This window comes from Ochotona princeps, chromosome 13, assembly GCF_030435755.1.
Source record: "Ochotona princeps isolate mOchPri1 chromosome 13, mOchPri1.hap1, whole genome shotgun sequence".
NCBI classification, from domain to species: Eukaryota; Metazoa; Chordata; class Mammalia; order Lagomorpha; family Ochotonidae; genus Ochotona; species Ochotona princeps.
Genome location: NC_080844.1, coordinates 48140349 through 48164469, shown reverse-complemented (window position 1 = coordinate 48164469; position 24121 = coordinate 48140349). Strand labels below are relative to the sequence as shown.

Below are 24121 nucleotides of genomic sequence, written 5' to 3'. Positions count from 1 at the left end.
ATGGGAAGTGGGACTTCTGGGACATGCCCAAATGGGATCCCGCCACATGTAAGGCGAGGATTTTAGCTACTGAGCTGCTGTGCAGGGCACTTCTCTTGGTTTTGCAAGCATTTCTGGAAAACTGTTTCTTCCTCCGATTTTGTCAGTGTTTGCTTCAAATTTTTTTGAGTGCTCTGTTGTTTGGTGTATACATGCTTTTAAAAGTCATTATTGGTGAATCGATCCTTTCTCAGTATATAAGGCTGTCCTTTGTCTCTAGAACCAATTTTTGATTTAATGTCCATGATCTGAGAGTAATATTGCCACTCCAGCTTTATCTATTTGCATGGAATGTTTTTTCATTCCTCCACTTGAACTTAATTGTTTATGCTCTAGAGTCTGTTGTAGACAGCATATATATTGTGATTATGTTTTTAAACATCCATTCTCTCAACTGCTGTCTTTAAACAGGAGAGTATAGGCCACTTTGATTTAAAATGGTTATAGTAGGGAAAGTCTTTTTCATTATTTTTCTAGAAATTATGCATTTTGTTCCTCATTTTCTCTGTCACTACTTTTATTTTGTTTTTTTTTTTTTTTTTAGTAAACTGTTGATAACTTTCCCATTCACAAATTTTGATATACTGCATCTTCAATTTTACCCATTTCAAATTAGTTTCTGATTTCTCCATAGCTGGATTTATTCTAAATACTTGTCTGAGTGTGGGAAGATAGTTGAGAACAGACACATAGGTGAGGTGCAAGTTGGAGAGCGGTATTTAAAGGCGAAGCGATAGCCCACTTTCAGAAGTGAATGCAAGCTGCCTCTCTCCATGAGAAGAGGAGTATCTGCCACCACTGCCAGTGTGCCCCCCTGAAGTTCTGGTTGCATTTGTTTAGGTTTAACAGTGCCCTAATTGAATATACAAGTAGGGCAGAGTTTGGGCTAGACTTCTGCTCATGCTGGTCTCTTTGGAAGGTTTCCTAACATATCTGCTTGGAACTGCATGCGCATTGTCACCACGGTGTCTTGTGTCTGAAGTGGGAGTGATGCTCAGATTCATAATGGGAAGGATGTTCAGAGACCCTGCAGCCTTGTGGGGGCTGCACCGAAGTGGGTAGGATTGTAGCCACATGTCACTTTCGCGGAGAGACTTTTGGCATGCAACTCTTGTCTGTTTTATATCACTCTGATTCATGGGTGAAATAGAGGTAGGTTGTTTAATTTTCACATATTTGGGGAATTTTCCAGCTATCTTTGTGTTTATTTTAAAAAAGATTTATTATTTATTTTATTTGGAAGAGTTAACAGAGACAGATCCTCCATCTGCTGGGTCATAGCACAAATGCTTACATGGCCACGACTGTAGCCAGAAACAGAAATTTTACCAGACTTCCAAGTGGGTGCAGAGCCCCAAAATATTTGAGCCAACTTTTGCTGCTTTCCCAGGCGCATGAGCAAGGAACTGTATCAGAAGTTGCTGTGTTCAGCCAGGACTGGAACCATTGTTCCCATAGGATGCTGACATTGTAGGACTCTGGCTTTACCAGCTGTGCCACAGCACCGACCTTGGTTATTTATTCTTAGTTTAGTTTTGGACAGTGAGTGTAGTTTGTAAAATCTTTGTATTTATTTTGCATTTATTGAGATTTGTTTTGTGGCCCAGAATATAAAGTATTTTGCTAAATACTCATGTATTCCTGATAAGTATGTGTCTTCTAAAGTTGTTGGTGGATTGTTCTATACATGTCCATTTGGTAATGTTGGTTGATAGTATTGCTTAAATCTTCTCTGTCCTTACCTGATACTCTATTTTATTATTATTGAGAAATTGTTCAGGATAGGCATTCCCTCTTTGCTTCATCTGCTGTCAGATTTAAGTGCACTCTCAGCAGTCAGACTGTTTACATTCCAGAAAATGTCAACATCCAGCTAAAGGGGTGCACAGTGATTGTGAATGGTTCCTGACCCTGTAGAGGTGACTCCAGTCACATCACTGTAGAACTTGGTCTCCTTGGAGAGAAGAGGAAGAGGATATTGGTCGATAAGTGGTGGGGAAATAGAAAGGATCTGTCAACCGTTTGCAATATCTGTGGTCATGCACCAGATATGATCACAGGGGTTGCACTGGGCTTCTATTACAAGGTGAGGCCTGTTTGCTCACTTCTCCATCATTAGTTAGGAGAATGGATCTCTTGTTGAAATCCAAAATTTCCTGGCTGAAAGTACATCTGAAGGGTTCAGGTGAGGCCAGGTGTGGCTTTTTTCAGTATCCCAAGCCTGGAAAGGTGAATTACTCCTTGAAGGAAATGACTTGTTTCAAATTCAGCTGCTTTGATTCAACAGGAACAGCACTTACAAACAAGGATCTCAGAAGCTCCTATTGTAGGGCATGTCATACCGCCTCCTGCAGTGCTGGCGTCCCACTTGAGCACACGATTAGAATCCCAACTGCTCTAATTCCCATCCAGCTCCCTGCTAATGCTCCTTGGAAAGCAATGGAGGATGGGCTAAGTGCTTGCGCTCTTGTACCCACGTGGGACACCTGGAAGAAACTCCTGGCTTTGGCTTGGCTCAGCTCCAACTGTTGCTGGCATTTGGGGAGTGAACTAGCAGATGGAAAACCTCTCTCTGTCTTGCTGTCTGGCTCTTTAACTATCTTTCAGATTTAAAAAAAAAATCTTGAAAAGGTTTTCAGAAATTTTTTGGATGGTGTTTTTGTCTTAGGCTGATGTATAAGATCTGGAAGTTGTCCAGCTACAGAAACAAAAACCTGGATTATGTCTTTTTTTTTTTTAAAAGATTTATTTATTTTTATTACAAAGTCAGATATACAGAGAAGAGGAGAGACAGAGAGGAAGATCTTCCGTCCGTCCGATGATTCACTCCCCAAGTGAGTGCAACGGCCGGTACAGTGCCAATCCGATGCCGGGAACCAGGAACCTCCTCCGGGTCTCCCACTCGGGTGCAGGGTCCTAAAGGTTTGGGCCGTCCTCGACTGCTTTCCCAGGCCACAAGCAGGGAGCTGGATGGGAAGCGGAGCTGCTGGGATTAGAACCGGCGGCCATATGGGATGCCGGCGCATTCAAGGCAAGGAATCCAGCAGTTACGCCATGCCCGCCGGGCCCTGGATTATGTCTTGTTACAGGGAGAGATGTGAGATCTATCTCCAGTTGGCTGTAGTGCCTACAGTAGCTGAGGCAGGGTTTGGGAATTGGGAAAACAGTCATGTGGATGGATGCCAGGGGATGAGCCACTTGAGCTATCACTTGAGGATCTCTATTTACAAGAAGATCTCTGTTTACAGGAAATGGAACTGATAGTTGAATCCTGAGACTGTTTATGTGGGATTTGGGTATCACCAGCAAGCATCTGCTATGCCAAATGTCTGCCTCCCCCTATTTCATTTTTAAAAAAGATCTATTTAATTTTATTGCGAAGTCAGATATACAGAGAAAAGAAGAGACTGAGAGATAGATCTTCCGTCTGATGATTCACTCTGCAGGCGGTTGCATTAGCTGGAGCTGCCCTGGTCTGAAGCTGGGAGCCAGGAGCCTCTTCCAGGTCTCCCACACAGGTGCAGGGTCCCAAGGTTTTGGGCTGTCTCCACTGCTTTTCCAGGCCTCAAGCAGGGAGCTGGACAGGAAGTGGAGCATCCAGTACACAAACTGACATCTATATGGGATCCTGCTGCATGCAAGGCGAGGACCTTAACTGCTAGGCTATGGCATTGAGCCCTAAAGACTTATTTTTAAAAAAATTCTATTTGAAGACAGATTGACAGAGAGAAGGAGAAACAAAGATCTTCCATCAGCTGGTCCACTCCCCAAACGACTGCAGTGGCAGGAGCAGGGCTCATCCAAGGCCAGGAGCTAGCTTCCCTCTAGGCTCCCACTGGGGCCCAAAGGCTTGAGCCATTCTCTGCTGCTTTTCCAGGCCACACGTAGGGAGCTGAATGGGAAGTAGAGCATCCGGGACAATATCTGGTGCTCACATGGGCTGTCAGTGCCACAAGCGGAGTCTTAGTCCACCATTCTGTGGTGCCAGCCCAACAAATCTATGATTTTAATCTTTGTTTAAAACTTAAGATTCAGTTTATAATGATTGACAGTCATGTTTTTTTGGAAGTAATATGTAATTGTTCTGTATAGAAATAACCATAATAAATTAGGTTTCTAAATTTACAGTTTTTAAGTATCTATACATATTTTAATGTGTTTGTCATATGCACTGTGTTTTATGAGGTCATTATATTGGGCTGTTTGCAAGCTGAGGTCCTAATATATATATATATATATATATATATATATATATTTTTTTTTTTTTTTTAAAGATTTATTCATTTTATTACAGCCAGACATACAGAGAGGAGGAGAGACAGAGAGGAAGATCTTCCGTCCGATGACTCACTCCCCAAGTGAGCCGCAACGGGCCAATGTGCACCGATCCGAAGCCAGGAACCTGGAACCTCTTCCGGGTCTCCCACGCGGGTGCAGTGTCCCAATGCATTGGGCCGTCCTCAACTGCTTTCCCAGGCCACAAGCAGGGAGCTAGATGGGAAGTGGAGCTGCCGGGACTAGAACCGGCGCCCATATGGGATCCCGGGGCTTTCAAGGCGAGGACTTTAGCCGCTAGGCCACGTCGCCGGGTCCCTAATATATATTTTTTAAAGATCTGTTTATTCTTACTGAAAATTCAGTTTTACAGAGAGGAGGGACAAAAGATCTCCCATCTGCTGTTTCACTCCCTAAGTGGTCACAACAGCTGGAGCTGAGCCGACCCGAAGCCGGGAGCCAGGAGCTTTCTTTGAGTCCCAAGGCTTTGGTCCATCGTCTACTGCTTTTTCAGGCCATAAACAAGGAGTTGGATGAGAAGTGGAGCAGCTGGGACACAAATTTGCACATGCAAGGCGAGCACTTTAGCTATTTGGCTACTGTGCCGGGCCCTTTATGGAGTTCTAGTATTTTTAAAAATCAGGTGTTAGTGTTGGGCTAGACTGTACATATGTAATATGCTAATAATATGTTAATATGTATAAATGCAAACTCAACACACTTTTACAATTATTTAACTATTATAAAACAAAGTCAGATATATTTTTCAAAATGTTTCTTTTTAAATATTTATTTATTTTTATTACAAAGTCAGATATACAGAGAGGAGGAGAGACAGAGAGGAAGATCTTCCATCCGATGATTCAATCGCCAAGTGACCACAATGGCTGGTGCTGCGCCGATCCGAAGCCGGGAACCAGGAAGCTCTTCTGGGTCTTCCACGCGGGTGCAGGGTCCCAAGGCTTTGGTCCACCCTCGACTGCTTTCCCAGACCACAAGCAGGGAGCTAGATGGGAAGTGGAGCTGCCGGGATTAGAACTGGTGCCCATATGGGATCCCGGGGTGTTCAAGGCGAGGACTTTAGCCACTAGGCCACGCCGCCGAGCCCAGATATGTTTTTTAATATATGGAAGACACTATTAAGGTACTAAATTACTGGTTTTCCTTTCTAGAATTCAGCGTACAATTAAAATGACAACTTCTTGGAGTGATCGGTTACAGAATGCAGCAGATATGCCTGCTAACATGGATAAACAGGCCCTGAAAAAATATCGTCGAGAAGCCTATCATCGGTAAGTACTTTGTCTACTGGATTGTTAGAACAGCTCTCCCATAACAAAAACAAAACAAAATAAAAAAAAAAATAGAAGAAAAAAGAACAGCTCTCTTAAATGACATATAATAATAATACTCTGTAATTTTCCACATAGAAAACTTGGAGGGTAAAGATAGATTTTTTGTTTTGTTTTGTTGTACTTGAAAGAGTGGGAGAGTGAAGGGGAGGGAGAGAGAAGCACTGACCTCTGTCTGCTGGTTTGCTATGCATAATGGTCTCACAGCCATTCCGTCTGGTCCAGGCTCAGTTGAGAAGTCAGGAACTCGGGGTCTCCTGCATGGTGGCGGAGCCTCAGATACTTAGGCTATCATCTGTTGTCTGCCCAGCCACAGTAGCAGTAAGACAAGTTGGAAGCAGCCAGGATTCAAACTGGTATGCTCATGTGAGAAGATGGGCATAATGTGTGGTGCCACAATGCTGTATTTGCTTGCTTCAAAAACCTGTTGCCATTGTCTTTTTTTTTTTTTTTTTCTTCTCTGACATAGATCTTTAATATGCTGGTTCATTCCCCAAATTGCCACAATGACTAGGGCTGGGTCAGCCTGAAACCAGAAGCCTGGAACTCAGCATCTGAGCCTTCCATGTGGGTATAGGGCCCCAGTGTTTTGACCACGTGTACTACTTTTCCAGACACATTAGCATGGAACTGGATTGGAAGTAGAGCAGATATGCTCTGGGTGTTTTTTATCATATTTTTGTAGAAAAATCCCTCAGTGGCTGACACTGGCATAGCTGGTTAAGCCTCTGTCTATGATGCTGGGATACCATATGGGCAGTGGTTGGAGTGCGGCTTTTCCACTTCAGATCCAGCTCTCTGTTAAAGGCCTGGGAAGGCAGTGAAAGATGGCCCAAGTGATTGGGGTCCTACACCCACATGGGAGACACGGACAATACTTCTGGTTTCGGATTGGCTCAGCTCCATTTGAGGAGTGAACCAGCTAGTGTAAGATCTCTGTATCTCTCCTGTGACTCTGCCTTTCAAATAAAAATATACCTGTTTTTTAAAGAACACACACACGTATGAGAGAAAGAGAGACAGAGATCTTTCACTTGGTGATTCACTCCCCAAATGGTTGTAGTGGCCAGAACTGAGCCAATTTGAAGCCAGGAACTACTTCTGGTCTCCCACAGGGTTATTTTCCCAGGCCCTAAACATTGCCTGGATCAGAAGTGGAACAGCTGGGATACAAACCAGAACTCATGTGGGATGTTGGCCTGGCAGTCAGAGACTCAACCTGCTACTTCATGGCATTGGCCCTAGTAAACTATACTTACTATATGATGGTTTAACATTTCCTTTCAGAAAAGAATAAGTGTTCTTTTTTGTTGTTGTTGTTGTTAAAATTTATTTACTTGTAAGAGTATACAGAGAGAAGAGGGCAGAGGAGAAATAAAGGGAGTGATCGTCATCCACTGGCTTACTCGCTAAATATCCACAGTGGCCAGACCTGGCCCTTCCTTAGCCAGGGCCCCAGAGCAGTGTGCCCCCTCCCCCATTGCCTTCCCAGGTGCACTAGCAGGCAGCTGGATTGGAAGTGAAGCAGCTGGGACTCGAACCAGCACCCACACGGTACACCATAAACATTCTTAATTTAAAATTGTCTAACTTTCAACTTTTCTTCTAATATTTGTCTCCATATTTCATTACGGAGGCAATAGTCATTGTTTTGATTGTTCAGATTTCTGGTCTGAGATAGTAAGGCAAAAACCTTTTCATATGTTTGGCTGTATTGTCAGAAGATAAGCTGAACGGCTCTGATGTCCCAGTGACCTGAAGGAGGCAGATTAGAAAGTTCTTCCTGAAGTAGTTAGTTGTTTAGCACTAGAATCGGATACAGATCAGAATCTGTACTTACCAAATCCACCAAGGGAGCACTTACATTTTTTATCTGCTCTCTACATTGTGTCCAGTATGATGAAATCAACTATTTGGTTTTGTGTTTTTATTAAATACAGCAGAAATTTTTAAGCCAGTGCAATGATTTTTTTTCCTTGTTTAATATAGCATATGAATTCACAATAATTTTTATCATGGTGAACTAAAATTTGAGAAGTAATTAGACTTGTGAAATTTTGTGAACTAGACTGAGTTTTTTAGCTAGTACTTAGTTAAAAACATGTAGAATGTTGATACCAGGAGTAATTTCAGTATATCTTGAAAACATGCTGAGTTGAATAAGCCAGCCTGAAAAAAAAATACATAATGTATGATTGAATTTCTATAATTGTTTTTCTCCTTTGAAAGATTGATTTATTTATTTGAAAAACTGAGTTTCACAGAGAGGGGAAAGATAGTTATTCCATGTACTGGTTCACTCCCCAAATGGCCACTGTGGGTAGGACTACCCAGGCTAAAGCCAGGAGTCAGGAGCTTCACCTCACTCTCCTGTGTGCAGGGGCCCGAGCACCCTGGCTGTCTTCTGCTGCTTTTCCCAGTTACATTAGCTGGGAACTGAGTCAGAAGTGGAGCAGCCAGGGCTGAAGCCAGTGCCTGTATGTGTTGCCAGCATCACAGGTGATGGCTTGACGTGCTAAACCACAATACTAGCTCCTGTTCTACTTTTGATGCAGCTCCACCTGCTTGCTCTCTTAGTATGCAATAGCCGGAAGCTGGAATCCAAAGCAGAGGCAGGACTTGAAACCAGTCACTGATGTGGGATGGCTGCATCTGGAGCAGTGTCTTAAGCATTGCCTCAAATGCCTTCTCTAGAGCAACTCTGAGCCACACAGTTCAGATTAGGCTTATTTTCTATAACAAAATGTCTGAGAGGTAGATGCTGCCATGTTTTTGTTTGTATTAGTAATTTACTTGCTTCTTTCACTGTGTTTTATTACATCAAAGTACTACATTCTCCTTTTCCTCCCAACAATCCTCCCTCTGTTATACTGCCTTCTAAATAAATGAATCAGTAACTTAAAAAAAAGGCTTGGTGATGTTTAACAATAGCAACAAAAATGGTCAGGAGACTTTTACACATCACTACAAAAGATATTCAGATAGCATTAAAGTGCATCTTTAACATCGTTAGACAGTAGGGAAAATTAAATCCACAGTGTATATGGCTACTACAATGGCTAAAATAAAGTATTGACATCACCAAGAGTTGCCAAGGATATGGATGAACTGAAACTGTCATAGATTGTTAATGGAAAGCAAAAATACAGCTTCTCTGGAAAAGCACTGTGGTCATTTCTGTTGAGGTACAGCAGAGTTACAGAGTGAGGAGGAGAGAGAGAGCTGCTGTTTTCTGGTTTGCTCCCCAAATGGCCACAGAGGCCAGAATTGGCCGGTCTAAAACCAGGAGCTTCTTCTTTGGGGTCTTCCACGGAGATGCAGGGGATTGAGCACTGTGCCATCCTTTTCTGTTTTCCTAGGCCATTGTAGGGAACTGGATTAGAAATGGAGAAGCTGGGACTTGAACTGTATCCATATTGGATGTCAGCATTGCAGGCAGAGGCTTAACCTATTATAGCACAGTACCGGCCCCACCCCAAAAGTCCTACTTATAAATATTTACTCTAGAGAGATGAAAACTTAGATTCACATGTAAGGGGTTATGTGAATAATGCTTCTGATGTCTGTTAAGAATTTGCTTAAAGCTGGAAACAGCCCAAATAACCTTCTATAGCTAAATACATACAAAATGCAGTTTCATGTGGTGCAGTATAGTTCAGGCACAGCAGTGAACTCCAGTGGTGTAGCAACTTGGATGACTCAGAGATAAATGATTAGTTTAAAAAGGAATTCTCAAAAGATGACAGCCTCTTTGTTTGACTTACATGATATTCTGGAAAAAAACTAGAAGCTACAGCAATGATTGATGTTAGAGAACAGCTTTAGTGGGTTCTAGAAGTTGTGGAAGAGGGAATAAGTGATTACAAAAGGATAACAGAGAGACCAACATTTTGTATGTGTAGCTCTGCATTTAAAAAAAAAATAACAGTTTTTAAGTACTTGTGACTGTCTTTGGTCATGTGCGATATTCAACCATGAAAAAGCCGTACTTTGATAGTCTTGTGGAAGACATGTTAAGTATGTTAATAAACAAGCCAGAAGAATACAAATATTGTATGGCTCCATTTAGAATAAATTATCATGTTCACACAAACAGAGCATACCAGGAGCCAACATTAATGCTGGCATCCTATTTGAGATTTTATTATTTTTATTGGACAGTCAGATATACAGAGAGGAGAGACAGAGAGGAAGATCTTCTGTCTGTTGATTCACTCCCCAAGTGAGTACAATGGCTGAGTCAATCTGAAGCCAGGAGCCTGAAGCCTCTTCTGGGTCTCCCACACGGGTGCTGGGTTCCAAGGCTTTGGGCCCGCTTTGACTGCTTTCTTAGGCCACAAACAGGGAGCTGGATGGGAAGTGGTGCCACTGGGATTAGAACCGGCGCCCATATGGGTTCCTGGTGTGTATGAGATGAGGATTTTAGCCACTAGGCTTTTGTGTTGGGCACCTATTTGAGCTCCAGCCCTGGCTTCGCCACGTTTGATCCAGTTCCCTGCTAAAGCACCTGGGAAAGCAGGGGAGGATGGCTTGAGTTCTTGAGCTCCTGCCGCTTTTCCGTGTATAACTTCACAAGTGTTCAACAGCATGTACTAACTGATAATGATTAGCATATTTCGTGCTACAGAATAAATTACTTTCATTGAGAGAATGGCAGTGAACAGTCTGACTCTGAAGAAAGATGTTCTGATTCCTCATTTTGTTTTAGATATCCAAATCCTTGTTTTTTTTTTTAAAGATTTATTCATTTTATTACAGCCAGATATACACAGAGGAGGAGAGACAGAGAGGAGGATCTTCCGTCCAATGATTCACTCCCCAAGTGAGCCACAACGGGCCGATGCGCGCCGATCCGAAGCCGGGAACCTGGAACCTCTTCCGGGTCTCCCACACGGGTGCAGTGTCCCAATGCATTGGGCCGTCCTCAACTGCTTTCCCAGGCCATAAGCAGGGAGCTGGATGGGAAGTGGAGCTGCTGGGATTAGAACCGGCACCCATATGGGATCCCGGGGCTTTCAAGGCGAGGACTTTAGCCGCTAGGCCACGCCGCCGGGCCCTGTTTTCTTTTTTCGTTTTCCATTACACTGATTTGTATATTTAGGGCTCCTACATCCTTCCCTTTCCTCCCTCCTCCATTTTTCCTTGTGTTTAACAGTAGTATAGTCTTACAGATGCAATCACAGTTCCAACATTCTGCTGTTTACATGTGTCATGACATTGCAGGTATAGGCAATGATAGAAAATCTAGTGCCTTCTCATCGGGGTGTATTGAACATTTTCCATGGGATCCTTGTAGTCAGGAGATGCAAACTGCAGTGCTCCTTTGTTTCCTTGTGTTCTTGTCTCCATTACACTGTTCGCTTGTGAGAGTGTATGTGTGTAGTTGTTGCTCTGTGTATCTTTTTTATTTTGTATTTTGTATGCAGGTTTGCTTACATCAGAAAGAACAGGGTGTTTGTCCTTTTCAGATTGCCTCAAAGCTGCTTCTGGCAGATAGTACCAAGTTCTATAAAAGAACCTTTAACTAAATACCCAGTCGACAGTGATGTTAGCACAGGAGAGTCAGTAGAGTCTCTTGGAAATCACACCTGTGTGCGTGGTTCCTGATGGGCATTTGTAAAGTCTGCTGAAAGACCCACATGTTGTTTTGTAGCATTTGTTACATTTACTATGAGTTTTTGGGTGGCATTGGAGCTTAAAATCTGTGATGTTGACAAGTATGACATATATCCTCCACATGAATTCCGAGAAAGAAGGAATCAGCTTTCTTGGAAAGGTGACCACAGCATCTTAAATCAAATTTGCACCTTCCACAAAACACTAAAATACCTCATTAGCTGATAGAAGAGGCTTAATTGCACTAATCATGCAGGGCAAGTAGGTGTTGAAGACAGAGAACCTTTTATTCAGTTCATTATTTTGAATAAAAGGTTTACAGATCCCAGACCATCTTCATCTTAATTACTTTCCTTGGTCACCGTGTGTTTCAGACAGTTTGCTTTCAACATCAGGGAAGTTAGCTGCTTCCCTGAAGAGGGCCAAGGATTTTCTGTAGTATTCAGGATCCATGTGTGGGAATGTCTTGATCAATGTTAGTAGTTTAAGATTCCTATCCAGACTTTTCCTTTGACTTTCCTTACACTTCTGAGATATTCTTTTTCCTTGAGGTTGTCCACAAGTTCCAGAGCATCCAGCAGTTGCTCTCTTGTGGCGATATTCGGTATATGATTAGTAGTTCTGGAAGCATTATTTCCATTTCCTGAATAATGTCTTTGGCTCGTGGGCTCAATAGTAAGAAGCTTGTTGCGTTAAGAAGATATCTTTTTAAAAACACACAAGGAGAGTCTACAACACTAGATTAGGAAGTCAAGGACCAGTATGGATATAATGTCTGAGTATCACTCACAACAGCACAACCATGCTTGGATTTGTATGTGTTACCAGTTACAGTATTTTATGGCACTGTACTTGACTGTCTGAAAAAAAATTACTGCTAGGAGGACCAATTTCTGTAAAGGGGATCTTTTGCAGCTGAAGCACCATTTTTTGCAGTCTTTCGACCAGGAGGAGAGCCTTGGAAAAGGATGCTAGCCAATGGTATTCAGTCACTGCTTTTAGCCTGGTCTAGCAGCTCCCCATCCTCAAGTACCTAGGTCATCCTACTTGACTCTATTTATGATGCTACTTGCATAATCTTCTTGATTTGTGCCAAGTGCTAGTTCGATATCACTCTCCAAAGATGCAAGGAAGTCTCCTCTTGTTACCAGCAGGCTCTGCTTTCCCATACCCACTCCCACTTTAGTACTGGCCTGTTTGTGTATGTGTGTTCCTGTGTTCTTGGAAGCGGACTGTGGGAGAATCAAGATGGCAGAACAGGGTAAGGACACGTTTAAATGGACGGAAAAATATTTAATCAGGATGAAGCAGAGAGGTACCTGGAGACTGACAGACACAGCAAAGCAGCGGGCACAACAGTGTGGTGTTGCAGTGACTGATACTCCAGTGGCATTCAGCTAATGGCAATCTGAACTCCACCAGCAGCTGGAACTCCACCAGGGACTTTCACCGGGAGCTTGGGAGGTGAACCCAGACAAAGAACTGTCTGCCCTGCTGGTCCATTTGATTTGACCAGGAGCAGAGACAGAACAGCAGATCCCAGACAGGCAGTGCGAGAACAGGGTGGATTCCACAGCCCAGTCAGCCCCCTAGAGCTGAATTGAGCGCCATTTTGGGTAAGGAGGCAAAGGCAAAGGAAAGGACTGAGCATATGCTGAGCTTGAAGTGAACTCATTTCTGACTCAGTGAACTGCAGCAACGTGGCATTCTACAGGTTCCACCCAAGACAGGTCTGGGCAGACCTCAGACCTGATGGCCAGCAGATCAAGAACTGAAGTAGTGGTACATCAGGCGCCATTTTGTACACTGTGGCAATAGCTTTAGGACTGCAGGGGATAACAGTGAACTGTGCATGTGCTGAGCTCACGAGAACTCACTGAGTTCAGTGGATTGCACTAGTCCCACAGGAAAATAATACTGACTGTGGCATAGTACAGGCTAAAATAGGTCCATGTGGCACCCAGACCTAACGTCCAACAGGTTCAGACAAGATCAGTGCCACCGTAACAACCTAACTATGTAGGACACCTGGTGTCTCTCTAATCCTGGGACCTGCTCCAACCGGAAGGGGGAGAAAGGCTGCAGAGACAGTGGTACAGCCTCAGCACAGTATCAAGGGGGAGGAGGGTGGTGAGCCAGGAGCAGAGGCTGTGGAGACCACGGTGGAAATCTAACATAAGAACCCAGACCTGGAACTCGCTGGAGGTTTGGCACAAGTGGCTGCAAGCACAAAGTTGTGTACCAACTGCAACAAGTAAAATTGAACTGTAGACCTGTGGGTGACACAGCTTAGAAACCTGCCCCAAGGAGAAGACTCTGCTAACCACAAGTACAATGACCAAGAACAGAAGAAGAGACAAAGGCACAATGAATATTACTGAAAACTCCCCTGCAAAGCAGCAAAACCCTATGCCAACCTCAGAGTTAACTGAGGAAGACATCGAGACAATGGGGCATACAGAATTCATAAAACTCATTTTAAAGCTTCTGATCAAAAATGAGAAGCTCATGCAAGCGTTCAAAGAATTTAAGGAAGCAATAAAGCAAATCAAGGCTGGTATATCAGAAATTAAGAACACAGTAGAGCAAATTAAAAGTACAATGGAGAGTCTCCAAAATAGAATGAAGCAAGCAGAAGAAAGAATCTCAGAATTGGAAGATACTTCCTGTCATCACGGGGAAGCAAACAAAAAGCTGGAAGCAGAGCTGGATCAGACCAAAAAAAGTATTCAGGAATTGAAAGACACTATTAAGAGACCAAATATAAGAGTTATGGGAGTCCCAGAAGGTGCAGAAAGAGAAGCTGAGTTTGCAAATGTATTTAATGAAATAATAAAGGAAACTTTCCCTAATCTGGAGAAAGAATTGGGAAACAACATCCAGGAGGGGCACAGAACTCCCAACAGGCTTGATCAACAGCGAGCTTCACCAAGATCCATGATCATCAAGCTCTCTTCAACCAAACGTAAGGAAAAGATCCTTAAATGTGCACGTGGAAAAAATCAGTTGACATATAAAGGAATGCCAATTAAACTCACAGGAGACCTCTCACAGGAAACTCTACATGCAAGAAGAGAATGGAATGACATATTCCAGATTCTAAAAGGAAAAAACTGTTGGCCTAGGATAACATATCCAGCAAAGCTTTCTTTTGTCTTTGAAAATGAAATAAAATCCTTCCACAGTAAAGAAAAGTTAAAAGAATTTGCCTCTTCCAAACCTGCCCTACAAATGATACTTCAAGATGTTCTCTTGGCAGAGAAGAGGAATAGCACCTAAAAAACCAAAGGCAAACAGGAAGAACATCCCAGTAAAATGACAACAGAAGGCTAAACCAATGAACAACCCATTCCTAAAATGACAGGACCAAAGTATCATCCATACATATTAAACTCTGAATGCAAATGACTTAAGCTCAATCAAACGTCATAGATTAGTAGACTGGATTAAAAAACAAAACCCATCTGTTTATTGTCTAGAAGAGACACACTTCAACAAAAATCAGCGGAAACTATGTCGCATGGGTTTTGTTGTTTTCTGTTAGTTTCATCTCTTCAAAACACTTTCTTCTGATTAAATCATTCAATGACTCGTAGATCATACAGTAGCATCATTTTCTTCAAGAAGGTTCTTGATTTTCATTTCTTCAGCTACACGTTAGTCATTTAATAGCATGTTAGTCAACTTCTTGGTGTTTTCTCCCTGATGTTGATTTTGTTTTGGGTTCTTCATTTAAGGGGATGTATAGTAGCTGTGTAATGGAGTCTGTCATATCTAGTAACATGTCATTTAACTTCATGGCAATGTAAATTTCTATTTTTCTTTCTATTGTTGATTTTGTATTATGACTTTTCATTTAAGGGGATGTACAGTAGCTGTGAAATGGAGACTATCATATCCAGATGTGAGGATACAATGTAGCATGCATTTCTGCTTCCAAAGATGGACTTACAATGAAATTGTTCACTATTTTATCTTGACAATAGGATGCTGGACTCTCTGCCGTTGTCCATGCCCGCAACGATGGGCATATGATTGTGTATGAAGAACTATATGTTAGTAATGATATAGAGGAACTAAGTGGGGCGGGGGGAGGGAATTGGGGAGGGGATAAGGGAAATGCCAGGAGCTGTATCATATAATGATAATGATAATAATAATAATAAAATGAAAAGAGAAAAAAAAAGCGGACTGTGGTGTTTGCACAAGGTCCTTCAGTTTAGCCTTGCTGAAATTCTTGGTCTCTTCAGACAATTTTTGAAAAATTTTATTTGAAAAGCAGAGTAATCTACAGGTTTCATCCATTCCCCCTCATAGCCAATTTTTTAATGATTATGCCAGCAGAATATAATTTATGCTCTGATCCTTGGATCATGAATGTGAATGATTTTTTTGTAAGATTTATGTTTTATATTACAAAGTCAGATATACAGAGAAGAGGAGAGAGAGAGAGGAAGATCTTCCATCCGATGATTCAGTCCCCAAGTGAGCCGCTACGGCCGGTGTTGTGCTGGTCCGGAGCCGGGAACTTCCTCCAGGTCTCCTACGTGGGTGCAGGGTCCCAAAGCATTGGGCCATCTCGACTGCTTTCCCAGGCCACAAGCAGGGAGCTGGATGGGAATTAGAACTGGTGCCCATGTGGGATTCTGCAATGTTCAAGGCGAGGACTTTAGCTGCTAGGCCATGCCGTCGGGCCTGGATGTGAATGATCTGTACTTGACCTGTTTAATCTGACAAGCCTATCTCCAATAAATTTAACTCCATTCTCATTTATTTCTGGAAGTCAGAGAAAGAGAGATCATACTTCTACTAGTTCCTTACCCAAGTGCCACAACAGGTGGAGCTGAGTCTGCTCAAAGCCAGGAGTCTATAACTCAACACTGTTTTCCCATATGGGCTTCAGAAAGCCAAGTCCCTGAACCATCATTACTGCCTTCCAAGATGCATATTAGAGGTGGGCATCCCAAGCAGTGTTTCATTTTTGGGGCAAACACCTGCCCCTGTAATCTGCATTTTAACTTCCAGTATTCCAGGTTGATGGAGAGCCTAATCTATCAAATCTGGCCTATTGATCATTCCAGTGACTAGGATTGTTCAAATGTCCTACCCCATTGACTTTGGATAGCAGCTGATTGTCAGCATGTCAGTGATTTGCCATGCTAGCACCCTTGCTAGCAATAAGCCTAGCAAAGAGTTTTTGAAAATTTCCTCTGATTTTTTCCATGCTTAAATTTTAGACCCATTGACCTCTTTGGGCTCTCTTGGATTCAATATGTTTGACCATATATCAAGCCAGGAAAGTCTTAACACCCCCCTGTGATTCCTGTAACTGGATGCCTTTCGTATGGATATCACTCATGTATTCCACAGTGTCTGGAGGAGATGCCCAAGAAGTGAATGCTTGCCGAAAAACATTTGAGAATTTGTTATCCAAACCTCTGATTCCTATGTTTTTAAGGTTCTGATCAGGATTGACACAAGATTGGCAATTTTCTTTGATTTTAATTTTGCCATTAAGATTGAGTAATGAATTTTCTGCTTTTTCAAATGTAAGTAGACTGTTGTACTGCTTCAGTCTTTGTCTTTTATCTGTGATTGACTCTGACTTCAGGATGCTAGGGCCCATGGCTTGCCCCAGCCTTTACCGGTAAGCCCATAAAGCTTTTTTATTGAAGCTAAATACAAGCTATTGTATTGTATTGTGAAGAGCTGGCTGTTGAATTATTGAATAAATCCTGATACCATCATATGGGTGTTGTAAGAAGAGTTGGAGTCATGGGCAGGTGTTGTGGTGCAATGGCCAACACTATAACACTGCCAGTTTGAGTCCTAGCTACTCTGCTGATGTATCCAGGGAGCCTTGGATGTTGGTGCAAGTATTTGAGCTCCTGCCACTCATGTTGGAAGCCTGCTTGGATTTCTTAGCTCCTGGCCTGAGCCTGGCCCAGTCTCTGCTGTTGGAGGCATTTGGGGTACTAAATCAACAGACTTGCCTTTCAAACAAACATACAAATTAATACATATTCTTGAAAGTTGGAAGTCAGTATTTTTTTCTTTAGGGAATCAGTGTCCATGAATGTTGTGCTAATACAGTTGCCTGGTTTTGTCACATGTTCATAAGGAAAGTCCTATTTCTTGTTCAACAGAACGTATGGCCCATATCTTCTATGACTGTGGCTATTTAGAAATTGTAGTTTTAAATTATTTTAAGTTTTAATTTCTAAAAGTTTCTCCTTTTTTATTTATCTAAAAGATAGAAACACACAGAGGTTTTCTATTTCATGTCTTAATCTCTGCACCAAGCATTCCTGAATGTGTCTTCTAGTGAATCTATGCACTCATTTCTGTTGGTTTTTTACTTAGGAATGAAGTTTTTGGGCACAGGATGAATACATACTTGCTTGGCTTTTGGAGATAATGCAAAATAGTTTGCTCAAGCAATTGTCCTGGGGAACTCATCCTATAGTATGTAACGGCAGTGTCACTAACACTTTAACATTAACCTTTGGTTTGTTTATTTAATTTAATATGATTATGGTATGTATCTATTTTGGTTAATTTTTATTTTCCTGGCAGATAATTAGACTGAACACCCCTTCATATGTTAAGTAGTTATTTTGAGATCTTTTTATTAGTAGTCTTTTGGTGAGAATATGTTTTTAATTTAAAAAATTTAAAATTATTTTTTATTGACATACTGTTGTTCGGTTAGTGCTATCATGGCAAAATACCTCAGATTAACTTCACAAAGAAGAGCTATGTCTGCCTCACAGTTCTGAAGGTTCAGTATCTAAATAGCTTTTTGCTGACTCTGGGGGGAGCCCCAGGCTATATGATGTGAGTATTTGTGGGGAGGAGAGATGATTTTGTCAAAGAAGAAGGCAGAGAGTACACTACTCAGGAATTAGTCTCGGTCTTTTATAGCAACTCAGTCTGCCTCCCAAGGATCTCTTACTGGACCACAGCTCTTTTAAAAAAATTTTTAATTTTCTTTTAAATATTGTCTACGTAGTTGAAGGAATACATGCTCATGTGGACCTCTGATTAGGGTAGGGAGGGTCTGGTACGGAGGAAGGTGGGTGGAACATGTTTCTGGTTTTGTTTTTTTTTTCCCCTCCTGTGTCCACAGGGGAGGAGGGTGAGGGGGCTGCTCCTTGCTGTCAAACTATATTAGTACCTGGTGATGGGGACAGCCATTTGATGATGCCTTAGAGACCCTGATGTGAGGAAGGATGTTCTGAGGTGGTTACTTGGAGGATTTTGTTGCTGCTGTTGTTGTTTTTGGATAGTTCTGAGAAATTGGTTTCATTGCTCTAGGGTGGAAAAAAAAATTTTTTTTAATATATTTTTATTTTGAATTATGTGGTACAACTTCGTATAGGCTGGGATTCCCCCCAAACCCCACCTGGACAAAAAATCTTTACAAGGTCTTTTGGTTGACAAAGTCCACCTTAGTGCATCCACAGACTCATACACTTGCTGCAGAGCTTGGCTAGGAGAGTGGTCCAACCTGTTCTGCTTCCATCTTCTGACCATTGTAGCAGTTGACATCCCCTGATGGACTAGATGAGCTGGCTGTCATGTTCCCCATATGCATCTGGACATGTATCCATTGCACAGGCATCATCAACTGAGGGGGCCTAGTCCTAATACATGCACTCCAAGATTGGACCACACATCCTGTGGTTTACTCTGTGGCCAGCGTCTGAGTCCAGTGATGTAGTTGCAGAATTCCCCAAGAAGGTTGGCCTAGGGTAACCTCATACTTGACTTTTGTGTGTGCCAGCCACTGCAGTGTCAGGTTTGGTCTGTCACCTGCTGCAGCCAATGCAGATAGCGGTGGATACAGCTGCCTGGTCAATCTCATGAAAGCTGACAGGTGCTGTGGTCCAGCATAATCAGCTCACCACACACCCAGTCTTCATGCATGCTAGTAGGTGCTACTGCCTAGTCAGTATGACCTCCATTTAGCTTCCACCAGGCCTACCCCCAGCCCTAGTTTTTGCAGGTACCAGCTTCTGCTGGGGCCTAGCCTGGCCTAGCGCATATCCCACCCAGCTCTCACGCATACCTATGGGTGCTGTGGCATAGCTCAGTACAACCGTCCCCAGACTTGGCCCTCTTATGCCAAAAGGTGTTGCCACCTTGTCCAGTCCTGGTTCTTATGCTCACCAGAAATAGGTACAGCCTAGCAGAGGAGTGTCAGCAGTTCTTCTGTGAGGCATTTTCCCAGCCCTGGATCTTGTGCCTGCCATGGGGTACTGTGGTCCAAACAGACATGATTCGTACCCAGTCCCAGCACTTGCCAGCTAATGCTATGGCCTAGCTTGGCTGGCCCACACTCATTCTGGCTCCTGTGTGTGCCAGCGGGTGATGCATTCCCACAGGTGAGCCTACAATTTACCTACAGGATCTGCTCCCACATCTGGTTCTCACATTGTGGTGGATACTGTGGCCCAGCCTGATGTGGCCAACCCCCTGCTCTGACTCTCATGTGTAGGTACTGCAGCTTGGCCCAGCCAGGCATACCTCTTTGCCCCAGCTTTTTTTTTTTTTTTTAAAGATTTATTGATTTCATTACAAAATCAGATATACACAGAGGAGGAGAGACAGAGAGGAAGATCTTCCGTCAGATGATTCACTCCCCAAGTGAGTGCAACGGCCGGTGCTGCGCCAATCCGAAGCCGGGAACCAGGAACCTCTTCCAGGTCTCCCACATGGGTGCAGGGTCCCAGAGCATTGGGCCATCCTCAACTGCTTTCCCAGGCCACAAGCAGGGAGGGAGCTGGATGGGAAGTGGAGCTGCTGGGATTAGAACCGGCGTCGATGTGGGATCCCAGTGTGTTCAAGGCGAGGACTTTAGCCACTAGGCCATGCCGCCGGGCCCTATTGCCAGAATTAAATTATATAATAGATGTATAGTTTTATGGCAGGGAGAAACAAGATGAAAGAATAGGGAAAGGACATGTTTAAACAGAAAGAGAATCATTAGCCGGGTGAAGCAGAGAGACTGTGATCTTGGGAAATAGAGTACAGACCGATGGCACAGGGACATCTGGAGATCCATGGACACGAAGAAGCAGCAGAGACAGTAGAATGGTATTGCAGTAACCAGATACTCCAGCGGTGGTCAGCGATTAGCAATCATAGCTTCACTATGGAGCCGGGTGGGAAGGTGTTTCACCCAGAGCTCAGGAGGCGAACCCAGTTGTAGAACTACCTGTCCTGCTGAATTGCTTGATTTGACCACAGTCAGAAGCAGGGTGGCAGAGCCCAAGCAGGCAGATGTAGTAATAGGGTGGATTTTACAGCTCAGACCCCTCCCAGTGTCACATCAGGCACAATTTTGTGTATTGAGGAAAAAAGACTGTGAGGTCGAAGAGACAGTAATGAGCTGATCATGCACGAAGCAAGAGCAAGGTCATTTCTGACTCAACACATTGCACTAGTCCCACAGGGAAAACAGTACTAACTTGGCATCCTTCAGGTTCCACCCAATATAGGTCCAGGTGGCTCCCAGATGTAATGACCAGCAGGCCCAGATCCCTACCAGGGCCACATCGGGTGACATTTTGCGTACTGAGGAAAAAGCTTGTCGTGGGGAGCTGGAGAACAACCGTGAGCTCTACATGAGCTAAGCTGGAAGAGAATCCATGTCTGGCTCAGTGCATTGCACTGGTCCCACAGGGCAAACAGTACAGACTTGACATTCAGCAGGTTCCACTCAAAATAGGTCTGGGTGGCCTTCAGACTTTACAGCCAGCAAATTCAAAAATTTGGTGGAAGGCTTCAATAACAGAATGAACAGGCAGAAGAAAGAATCTTAGAAGACATTTCATTCAACAACGGGGGAAAAATGAAAAAGCTGGAAGAGGGACTAAGTCAAGCTAAGAAAAATATTCAAGAATTAAGGGACAATAGTAAAAGGTCAAATATAAGTGTTATGGGAGTTGCCAAAGGTACAGAAAAAGAAACTGGGTTTAAAAATAGATTCAATGAAATAATAAAGGAAAACTTCCCTAATTTGGAGAAAGAATTGGGAAACAAAATAGAGGAAGGGCACAAAACTCCATAGGGTTGACCAAAATGTGACCTTTACCAGCACACATGATAATCAAGCTCTATTCAGTTAAGAAAAAAGATCCTTGAAACCCTGTCAGGCTTACTACTGTAGGCCCCAAGGGAGTGGAGTGACATTCTAAATTCTAAAAGAAAAAAATTGTCACCCCAGAATAATGTACCCAGCAAATCTTTGCTTTGTTTTTGAAAATGAAAAAAAATTCTTACACAGTAAAGAAAAGCTCAAAGAATTCACCTCTTCCAGACCTGCCGTACAAATGATACTTAGAGGTGTTTTACTGACAGAAAAGGAATAGTACCCACCAAAACCAAAGGCAAATGTGGAAAGTGTCCCAATAAAACAACAAAAGAAGATTAAACAGTGAACGACCCATTGCTAATGACAGGGCCAAATTACTACCTATCAGTATTAACCCTGAATGTAAATGGTTTAAACTGGCCAATCAAGCATCATAGATTAGCAGACAGACTGGGTCAAAAAACAAAACCTATGTATCTGTTGCCTACACCAACAAAGATATACAGAAAGTGAAAGGGAAAGATGGAAAAAGATATTCCAGATTAATGGAAAGGAAAAATGAGCTGGTATAGCCATTCTTACATCAGATAATATAGACTTTAGCATGAGAAGTATTAAACGAGGTGAAGAAGGACACTACATAATGATCAAAGGATCCATTCAGCAAGAAGAGATCACCATCCTAGTTTCTTATGATGTTTTATTTTTCATCTCTTATTTTACTTGGTTTTTCCTCTCTTGCTTTTCATTGCTAGTCTGGGTAAGTTTATTATGCTCGTCTTCTTAAAAAATAGTTCGTTCTTGTTGCAATTTACAGTTTTTTAAGTGAAACCCATTTATTTTTGCTGTGATTCTCAACATTTCTGGCTTCTTGTTCATTTTTATTTTTTAAGAAGTCCTTGAAATGCATTATTTGGTCACTCATCTGAGATATTTTTATATTTTGTAGGCACCTGTTGCTATAAATGCCCATTTCAATACTATTTTTGCTGCATCTCATAGGTTTTGATATTTTTTTATTTTTCATTTCTTCAAAAAAGTTTTTTTCTTACTATTTTTGCAGTGATAGGTCATACAGTAGCATCATTTTCTTCAAGAAGGTTTTTAATTTTTCATTTCTTCAGTTACCATGTTATTTAACTTCATGTTGTACATTTTCTATTTTTCTCTGTTGATTTTGTTTTATGGCTTTTCATTTAAGGGGATGTATAGTAACAGTGAAATAGAGGCTGTATATTCAAATGTGAAGATATAATGCAGTATGCATCTCTACTTCCAAATCAAAGATGGACTTCCAGTGAAACTGTTAAATAGCAGAATCATGGACTGTTTATGAAGGACTATCTTATTGTAATAATAGAGGGGAAATCACTTGGGGGAGTGGAAATGGAGAGGAGAAGGGACATCCCAGAGCTTATGCAACTGTATCATAAAATAAAAAAAAAAGTTAAAGCAGAATGTCAGGTATGTGTATGTGTGTTTTAAAGGATTGTTTCTTGCAAGGCAGGGAGGGAGAGAGCAGAGTGGATGAGTGCACTTCCATCTGCTGATTCACTCCCCAGTCAGGTCTGGGCCAGGCTGAAGCCAGGAGCCGAGACCTTCATCTTGGTCTCCTGTGTGTGGCAGGAGCTTCAGTGCTTGTGCTGCCTTCCTAGACACATTAAGAGGGAGCTGGATTTCTAGCAGAGCAGCTGGACTTCAACCAGTGCTCTAGTATGGAATGGTGATACCACAGGAAGTGATTTAACTCACATCTAGTTGCACCTGTCTGTTGTTTACATCTCCAGTGCTATGATTATATGCTATTTTATAATCACTTTTAAAGATTTATTTATTTTTAGGCCCGGCGGCATGGCCTAGCGGCTAAAGTTCTCGCCTTGAACGCACTGGGATCCCATATGGGCGCCGGTTCTAATCCCAGCAGCTCCACTTCCCATCCAGCTCCCTGCTTGTGGCATGTTAAAGCAGTAGAGGATGGCCCAAAGCCCTGGGACTCTACACGCACACGGGAGACCCAGAAGAGGCTCTAGGCTCCTGGCTTTGGATTGGCTCAGCTTCAGCCACTTTAGCCACTCGGGAGTGAGTCAGCGGATAGAAGATCTTTCTGTCTCTTCTCCTCCTCTCTGTATAGCTGACTTTCCAATAAAAATAAAATAAATATTGGAAAGTCAGCTATACAGAGAGGAGGAGAGACAGAAAGGAAGATCTTCCATCCAATGATTCACTCCCCAAGTAAGTACAATGGCTGGTGCTGCGCTGATCTGAAGCCAGGAGCCAGGAACCTCTTCTGGGTCTCCCACGCGGTTGCATGGTCCCAACGCTTTGGGCCTATTTCTACTGCTTTCCCAGGCCACAAGCAGGGAGCTGGATGGCCAGTGGGGCTGCTGGGATATGAACCGGTGCCCATATGGAATCACAGCAGGTGCGAAGTGAAAACTTTAGCTACTTAGGCTACCACGCTGTCCCTTATAATCCGCTTTTTCAACATTTTATTGTTACTATTATCATTTTATGATACAGTTCCGTAGACTCCTGGCATTTCCCTTATCCCCTCCCCAATTCCCTCCCCCCGCCCCACTTAGTTCCTCTATATCAATACTAACATATAGTTCTTCATACACAATCATATGCCCATCATTGCGGGCATGGACAATGGCAGAGAGTCCAGCATCCTATTGTCAAGATAAAATAGTGAACAATTTCATTGTAAGTCCATCTTTGGAAGCAGAAATGCATGCTA

General features: G+C 42.7%; 1 protein-coding gene across 5 annotated transcripts in view; it reads left to right on the top strand.

Moving 5' to 3' along the window:
• NT5C2 (5'-nucleotidase, cytosolic II) overlaps positions 1-24121 on the top strand; it is a 93678-nt gene that overhangs the window by 9888 nt on the left and 59669 nt on the right. For all 5 annotated transcript variants that reach the window (XM_058671748.1, XM_058671747.1, XM_058671746.1 and 2 more), the window contains exon 2: positions 5487-5606. In XM_058671748.1, coding sequence (XP_058527731.1) covers positions 5506-5606 — 101 coding nt within the window. In that variant the 5' untranslated portion in view covers positions 5487-5505. The remainder of the gene's footprint in view (positions 1-5486; positions 5607-24121) is intronic.